Source organism: Gallus gallus, chromosome 1, assembly GCF_016699485.2.
Source record: "Gallus gallus isolate bGalGal1 chromosome 1, bGalGal1.mat.broiler.GRCg7b, whole genome shotgun sequence".
NCBI lineage: Eukaryota > Metazoa > Chordata > Aves > Galliformes > Phasianidae > Gallus > Gallus gallus.
The window spans coordinates 66,844,684-66,853,359 of NC_052532.1; the positions used below are offsets into that span (position 1 = coordinate 66,844,684).

Consider the following 8,676-nt stretch of genomic DNA (forward strand, 5'->3'; position numbering starts at 1 on the left):
ATTATCACTCTTTAGCTTCCTGATTTTCTTTGACTTAGGACAGTACTTCATTTTGACAGCGATGAAACAGCTTCTTAGGGTTTTTTTGCTCTGTTATTTACCTGCCAATTGCCTCTAAAGCTTCAAATGAGAGACATTGTAAGCCTCTCCCTTGGGGTGGGAGGGTTACTTTGCATACACATGCAAATAAGGGAAAAAAACAGTTCCTAAAATGTAATGAGCTTCTTTATCTGCAGTCACTCTGGACACAGGACCGATGGTTCTTGTACCCTGATGCACTGCAGCACTTGCTTCACTGGGGTAGGTGTAATAAACTACAGAGTTCTGCTTTATTCTTCAGTGTGCAGTTTCTTATTATTCACTCTTGAAAACCTTCGTCCGACCCTTCATTTCTCATTTCCATTTTTGTAACTGCTGCTTTCCAATGACTTACTTCATAGCCTTCCTTACAAGTCACACTCACCTAAAAGACTGTGAACAATTGTTACCAAAAAATGTTAATTGCAATGTCTGTTGAAACCATTTATGTCATTTTCTTTGTGATGAAACAGTTCAAACGCTGGAGTGATGTACTCCACATTTAGACTACATGTTACGCAGGAAAGAGATTGATTATTTGGATGTGGTTGTTTTTATTTTGTTTTATTTTTAATAACAGTATAGATTTAGACCTGCACTTAGCAGTCTGTGACAGGCACCTAATTACTGGCATAATAGAGGTTTAAATAGAATCAGTCTTAGTTTTCTTATTCATGTAACCTCAGTTACTTGTGCAGGTTGTGTTCAACTCTTGCCTATGCATTTTCTTTGCCTTCTGGAAATTCTTTTAGTGATCATTCAGCAACATAACTGTCTTCACTGATTTGGCAAGAATTTAGTTAACGGGGATTTTAAAAACAATTTTGTTAATGCTTACAGGCTCTTTTTCTCTCACCTGTTACGGCTTTTTTAGATTTCTTAACTTTCTCTTCTTAATTTACTAGTATCTAAGTCTAAGAATGACTGAACAAACTGAGTTTTTCCACTTCTACCTCTCATAGTTTTAAAACCACACTGAGATTTTCTGTGACTCAGCTTCACTTTCATGCAATAAAACAGCTTTTCTTAAACCTAAGTAGTTCAGTAACAGTATTATTATTGCTCTTTATTTTTTCTTACCTCAACTGTATCTCTGTCTGTCATTCTTAAGCCATTAATTCCTTGCCTTTCTCCTCATCAAGACTAGCTTTCCAAAGATCAAGCAAAGAGTTCAGGACATATATATTTGGTAGACAAGAAAGGAGAAGGAAGTTCTTACGTGGCTTCCTTAAAAATGTCCTTCAACAAACAGAGTTTCTGTCTAATCTGGTCTATTTATAATGTCCAAAAAGTGGAGCGGGGTTATTCCAGTAAGACAAACATTGCTTTCTCAACCTAAATCTACTGGTTATGCCAGGAAGAGACCGCTCATTTTAAAGGGAAAAGAAACTAAAACACTGACATCATTCTGAAAAAAAGAGTATTACATACAAAGCAGGAAGTTGATCAGGAAAGAAAAGTGGTGATTTTGAGGGCATATGAATAAAGTGGAAGCTTCAGTAGAGAATAATAGTGAACTGCCAGGTTAGTAGAAGTAAGCATTTAGTGCAAACTAGTATAGACTGATGCCTCTGTATACACCCAGCTCAGTACTGTTTCCTGGCTCAGAGATTCTTCAGTACAGACAAAGAATCTGGGAAGGTGGATATGTATTGTCTACTAATTTGTTCTCTGTTTTATAACTACAGAATGTCTCCACTCCTGGCTAACAACAGTTCACATGTACAGGATGCTGTATACTATGCACCAGAATCCATCAGCTCCCTGGTTATCTTCATCCTAGTTTTCATCATAGGTATCCCAGGCAATGGGTTGGTTATCTGGGTAGCTGGTTTGAAAATGAAGAGGTCTGTGAACATCATCTGGTTCCTAAACCTTGCTGTGGCTGACTTCATGTGCTGCTTGTCTTTGCCATTCGAAATTGTTCACCTGTTCCTCAATGCACACTGGCCATATGGTTGGTTTCTCTGCAAAGTCATCCCATCAGTCATAATCTTCACCATGTTTGCTAGCGTTTTCCTACTTACGGTGATCAGCATTGACCGGTGTCTCCTCGTGATGAAACCTGTCTGGTGTCAAAATCATCGAACAGTGAAGTTTATTTCACTAGTTTGCAGTGGCATTTGGATCCTGGCCTTCATTATCTGTTGTCCTGTCTTTCACTATCGCACCACTGTCACCGATGGTGGAAAAACTGAGTGTGGGTACGATTTTGGAGATTATGAAATACCAGAATATATGGATGACAGTGATCCTGCGTCTGGGTTATTGGAAGATTACTCACCTTTAGTACCAACCGTCACATATGTTAACACCATCTTTGCTCATCAGCCTACTGATACTTATCCAGATTTTCAGGCAAACAGCATATCCACCAACAAAGGCATAATCACAGCAGCTCACCTTTCTCATGCCACTGTAGATGTGAACTCCTTGTTAAATTCGTCTGCCTATCCTGACATCAGGCTATTGGAATCTCAGAGTGACCTACCACATACTAGCTTGCCTGTACCATCCAACAATGACTTCAATTTAAAGCTACTTGATCCTCCTCTTGATTTGGCTGATTTTGACAGTGTCTTCGGTGATAATGATTATGCCGTATCCCTTCCCTTAATTGTAATAACTATCACTAGGGCTGTCTTTGGCTTCATACTTCCCTTCAGCATAGTGGCAGCTTGCTACGCCTTTATTGCTTTCAGGATGCGTGCAAGTAACTATCGTAAGCCACAAAACAAGATGCTGAAAACTATCATTCTTGTGGTAGTTGCATTTTTCATCTGCTGGGCTCCCTACCATACAGTTGGGATTCTGTCCCTTGTGGCTACTCCTGGTACAGAACTGAAGGAGTCACTGATCCTCTGGGATCACCTCTCTGTAGCACTCGCATATGCCAACAGCTGCATCAACCCTCTGCTGTATGTTTTTGTGGGGAGGGACTTCAGAGCAAAGGCAAGGCAATCACTGCAAGGAGTCTTGGAAAGAGTCTTTACTGAGGAACCAACATGTTCAACCCCTTACTCTCTTGACAAAAGCAAGACTTCAAAAGATAAGGATATTAGTACCACAGTCTAATGCAGGACTTCCCATCATTACTGCAGAAAGAGCTCTGTACATCAACGACTCTCCACTTTTTTTGCTTTAACACATCTGATTACTGAACAGAATTGCACACAGGGCACTGAGATGGTTCAGATCAGATCTGCTAATCCACTTTATATCCTACTATGGCAAGATGGAAATTTGGAAATGTTAGGAGTAATAATCTCTGGTGAAAGACTAGTGAAGCAAGGGACCGAGAGTACTTTAAAGAGTAAAGAAGGCTTGCGGAATGATTTGTAGTGCAATCATGTACCTCAACTTCTGAACTGCTGAGTAAGAAAATAATCAGTTATTTGCGTATGTCTATTAAAGATATTCTGCATCTCCTGTCTCTGATAAAATGCAGGTGAAACCAACACTGTTGTCTCTCCTTTGACTATACTTTGTTCTGAGAGTTTTTGGGGTTTTTGTTTTGTTTTGTTTTTTCCTGAAGATAGCTAGACAGAAGCACTACATTTTACTACAGCATTGCATAGGAACAGCACATGCTCTAGTCAGCTGCACTGAACTGATTTTCATGTCTTGGTAGATGTCCAAGGTATCATGTTTATCCCAGCAAATATATCACTGCACAGTGGTAACTATCCTAATTTTAATGCTGTAACTATATTCATTAGCATGTACTCACTGGCTCCTCAGCACTCCTTCCACCATTAGAGTCCCAAACTTTCTTCTAAGGGGTGTTTGAGGTTGCCCAAATATCCCCACTGCATTTTAAGTTATCACAAGCAGAATATGAGGAACTACTCAGCCACAGGGTAGTTTTCGCAGCTTTTCTGGTGAAGATGAGAGTTGAAAGATGGACTGGTCTCAGTGTTGGGAAAACAGGCAGCTGTAAGGACTTCTGACTCTCCCTTGATATCCTAAAAATTCTCAGTTGCATGTACACATAAGTGGGGGCTGTTAATTTAGTAATGTCCACACCCAAATTTTCTTTTCAAGGTAACTGGTAAGTAGGAACAAAGCCCAAATGCTAGACACAGCCAAAAGAAATGCAATACTGGCACGAAAGGGTTAAACCATACACACTCACTTTTTTGTTATTTAAGGAAGAGTAAACAAAAAATAAACTCCTGAGACCTCTCTGCCTGACCCTTGACACACAGCATTGTGGGTTGCTGCTGTGGAAGGGCCTGTAAGAACTCTCCATGGCGGTGTTGATTCTCTTCACTCCCTGCAGCTGGTATCAGTGCAGAGATCCACCTAGGCAACCCAATGCCTTCCCATGCACTGGCAATGTACATGTAATTCAGGGGCAGAGGAATGAGTTACAAGATCTGACATGTATTTATGTATGCAAGTGATGGGCAGGTTAATACGCAGATGATATAAATATGCAAATTGTGGGCACATGCATATGCAGAAGGAGCCATCTTTCTTTTTCTTCCAGTGGTTTCAGATTTCCATGGGGCCAGCTCTGAGATATGCTCTGCAAAGCATTAACTGGCACCAACTACAGGTTGTCTCTGGTGCCACATTCCACAGAAACCCAATCGCACATGCTTCCAAGTTACCATCCTGAAGCATAGGCAGCATAGACAACAGCTAACTCCATGTTTGTACCAAAACCACTCCTCTCTTCCTCTTAGAGGTTAACTTTTAAAATATAATTCTGACTGGAGGTGTTATCTTTAAGTAGTTATCTTTGCATCACATGGTGTGTCTAAGCCACAGACAGAACATTCTAACTTCTTGCAGTTAAAAGAGGCTGATTTCATAGAATCATAGAACATCTGAGTTGGAGGGGACCCATATGAATCATGACCCATATGAAACCAACTCCTGGCTCCATATGGGGCTACCCAGAAATCATACAGTGTGACTGGGAGTATTGTGCACTTGAACTCTGGAAAGCTCAGTGATATGACCACTGCCCTGGAGACCCTGTTCCAGTGCCTGATCACCCTCTTGGTGAGGAGCATTTTCCTGACATCCAACCTGACCCACCCATCTCAGCTTCATGCCCTATGCTTGTGGGTCCTGACACTGTCACCAGAGAGCAGAGGTCAGTGCTGACCCTCCACTCCCCTCATGAGGAGCTGTAGGGCACGGTGAGGTCTTCCCTCACTCTCCTCTCCTCTGGACTGAACAAACCAAGTGACTGAAGTCAATTTCTATGAACAGCTTGTGATAGCCCAGCCCTGAGCTGCGTGGTGCAACATCAACAGCAAATTAGGATATGGAGATTATTGGTCCTTCATTAACATGTCATTTTACCTTCCCTCCTGATCACCTTGTTGTGGATTGCTCCTGTTTGCTGCTCTTCAGAGAACGAGAATCAGAGATTGTCTTTTGTCTTCCACCCCTAAATTCCACCTTCTTCCTACAAACTCAACTTAATTACTTCTGGTCAGCTACTGGACTAAAAGAGAACTCCCTCTTTAGGGTATTATCTCACAGACTTTGGTAAGGGAGGGAGAAGCAGAAGGGAAAACTCTTGGTTCACTTTCTGACATACTTTTATGAATTAATTCTTCCTGTCCCAAATTCCTACAGTGTTCAAGAGCTTTAGAGCGGGTATATCCAACCTGTGGCCCACAGCCTGCATGCGGCCCAGCATAGCTCACAATGTGGCCGCCTCTTGCTCTGCACCATCATGGTAGCAGCTCTGCCCTGTTGAGACGCCCAGCTGGGGCCCAGGCACACACCCATTACTCAGCACCAACTGAACAGTGCTATTAAGGCTGTCTGAGCTGAAACCAGGGCATGGGGAGGGCAGTGCTGTGCCAACTCAAGTTATGGCGAATAGCTGTGTGCATTTTGATACACTGGCTAAACACAGTCCTGTGAACTGAAAAAAATATGCAGACTTGCTTCTGTTTTGATAAAGGAGGTTTAGAACAGGTTTCAAGATGGCTAAAAGAAACGATCAATCTTTTGCTACATTTACAACTCCACTTTCATTCAACCTAAATATATTTTTCATATTGAAAATGTAGAGTTGCAATCAGACATTCAACTGAAAAATGTGGTCACGGCTCTTTACCAGACTTTTGTAAGAGAAAAATATCCCTCTCTTCACAATCACTCCTGATTCATGTCTTTGCTTTGGGCAGCATGCACATTTGTGAACAAGTACTGTCAAGAATGAGGCACGGGAAGGGTAAAATTTCATCAAAAATCTCTGACAAATACCCTGAGAACTCACTACGAATTGTAACCATGGCCACTGAACCAGACTGATGTGTTAGTTTCACAAAACAAGGTCACAAATCCCACTAGCTTTACCCTTTTGTTGCTCTCTTTTTTAAACTGTATTAATAAAAGTATTAAAAATTAAAATAAGTTTTGTTACTAATTTATGAACTATATTATATATTTTATGATGGCTGCTCCAAAAGTAATGCCTCCTGTTGTCAGCCCACAACATCAGAGGCAGATGTTGGTGGTATGACAGTAGAGACTGACCCCTCCTACCAATATTTCATTACATTTTGTTATCATGAAACACATACCAGCAGATGGGCAGTTTGACAGATTGGCATCTGACATGGAAGTGCATATGAAGCAAAGGGATGGCACTGAGTTCCTCCATTTGGAAAAAAAGGCGGCCAGTGACGTTCATCAGTGTTTGCTGAACATCTGTGGAGACCACAGTGAGGTGGTGGGTGGTACATTTCAGCAGTGGTGACAGTGACAGTGAATCACCTCTGCTGGTGCTAGTTTGACAAGCATGGTTTCCGGTGTCTTGTTCATCGCTGGTGAAAATGTGTAGCTAATAGTGGCAAGTGTGTTGCAAAGTACTCTTGTGTAGCTGAGAATATTCTCTATCAAGCAGAGTTACTGTACTCATTGTTTCTGTTGTAGTTTCCATGGAAATATATAAGAGACATTACTTAGGTAGCAACCTATGAATATGCAGCCCAAAACGATTCCTCTTCGCCCAATGAGGCCCAGACAAGCCACAAGGTTGGAAACCCATGACCTAAGCTGTCTGGATCCAGGATGTAATCCTGAAGAAATCAAGGAAATACCTACCTTGATGTAAGCAAGTTAAAGTTTTCTTGGCAAAAGGCTTATGCACTTCATTTCCAGTTTTCATAGTGCATGCTGAGGATTATTGCAGATGCTGCAACAAATTGATAACCACTGCAGATTAAGCCCTCAGTGAAAAAGTTCCGGTTGCTTGGCAAGTTTACTGACTATATAACTGTTACTTTCAGCAGCTGCATCCTCAAAGAATAAATGCATTCAGATTTTAACTGTACAGAGACGGCCGAATTTTTAGTCAGGTGGGGAGGAATATACATGCAAAAAATATGAAAGATCATACGGATATGCAGAATATGCCTACAGTTTCTTATGGTCATGGACCTTTTTCAGTAAAAGCAATTTGATATAGTAATTCAAAATCCATTTTAAAACACAAAAGTTTTGCTTCTGAGCATTCACTGACAATAATGCAATAAGAAACATTTAAGATTTTGATTATGCAGTAGATACTGTTTCTGGGGGGGAGAGGAGGGGCGGGGGGAGTCTTTTTGTCCTTGTTTTGACTTTTTGAATAAGAGTAGCCATGCATAGGAATTCAAACTTGAATCTACAGATGATATGATTCTCTTTTCTTTTTTTTTTTTCTTTACATAAAACTGCAGCTTTCAAATAGTTAGGCTAAACCACATTTCAGAATACAAATAGGTGTTAATCGCACAAAAAGTCAGTCCCTCTCCTTCTAGCTTCTTAATTTCCTGTGGTAGCAAAAAACTTTTCTGTATAGGACTCTTCCAGGCTGGCTTTCAATTAGTCATCTCTGGCTTCCCAACTGTTTGTGCAATGGAGAGGAAGAATCCTTCAGTCATTAATGAGGAAAAACACTCCATAAAATAAAACAGCCAAGGTTTAGTCTTCAAAAAGAAGGCAGAGAAGACAGTCATGAATCAAAGCTAAATTTGAAGAGTACTTTTTACGTGGAAAACTGTCAAAGCTCTGTAATCTGCTCACTCATCAAGAAGGTGGAGTAAAATGTATGATTAAGACTGAACAGCAAAGTTACATGAAAATTTACTTCAGGAAGGCAAAAGAAGGGGAAACTGAAACCACGGGGGAAAAGTTGATTTCCTGTGTGGTATTAGCTAAGTGGGAATTAAGCCTTTGTCCAGTGAGAAGACAGTGACTATGGTGCACTTCACTGACACAGGTTAGGTGCACCAAAACAATCTATTATATGTATTCTGAGCAAGCTGTTGCATATATGTTCTATAATCACATATATTTTAAGCAAACAACGTGTTAGCCTATTAACTAATCATTATTCCAGGGGGAGGGATGCTTGCAAGCTGAGGAGTCTCAGGCCAGCTGAGGAGAGTTTCGAAAGCTCTCCTTCAGTGTCATCATTTTACACACCTTTTACATGTGATTTGCCATGAGAAGTGAGGAGGTTTGAACTATTACAAGGTGCGCAAGCTGAGATATAGATGGGGGTATGAAAAGCACATGACTTTGCAGAATAGCAGAGAAACTTTCATTTCCTTGAGACCTTGTTTTCAGTTCACAAAG

The 8,676-nt window shown here is 40.9% G+C and overlaps 1 protein-coding gene across 1 annotated transcript; it reads left to right on the forward strand.

The window, feature by feature from the left end:
* The first annotated feature begins 238 nt into the window (after positions 1-238).
* C3AR1L (complement C3a receptor 1 like) lies at positions 239-3,536 on the forward strand. The gene is made up of 2 exons (NM_001030769.3): positions 239-300; positions 1,767-3,536. The coding sequence occupies exon 2, from the start codon at positions 1,768-1,770 to the stop codon at positions 3,151-3,153; it is 1,386 nt and encodes a 461-aa protein (NP_001025940.2). The 5' UTR covers positions 239-300; position 1,767; the 3' UTR covers positions 3,154-3,536.
* The last annotated feature ends 5,140 nt before the right edge of the window (positions 3,537-8,676 follow it).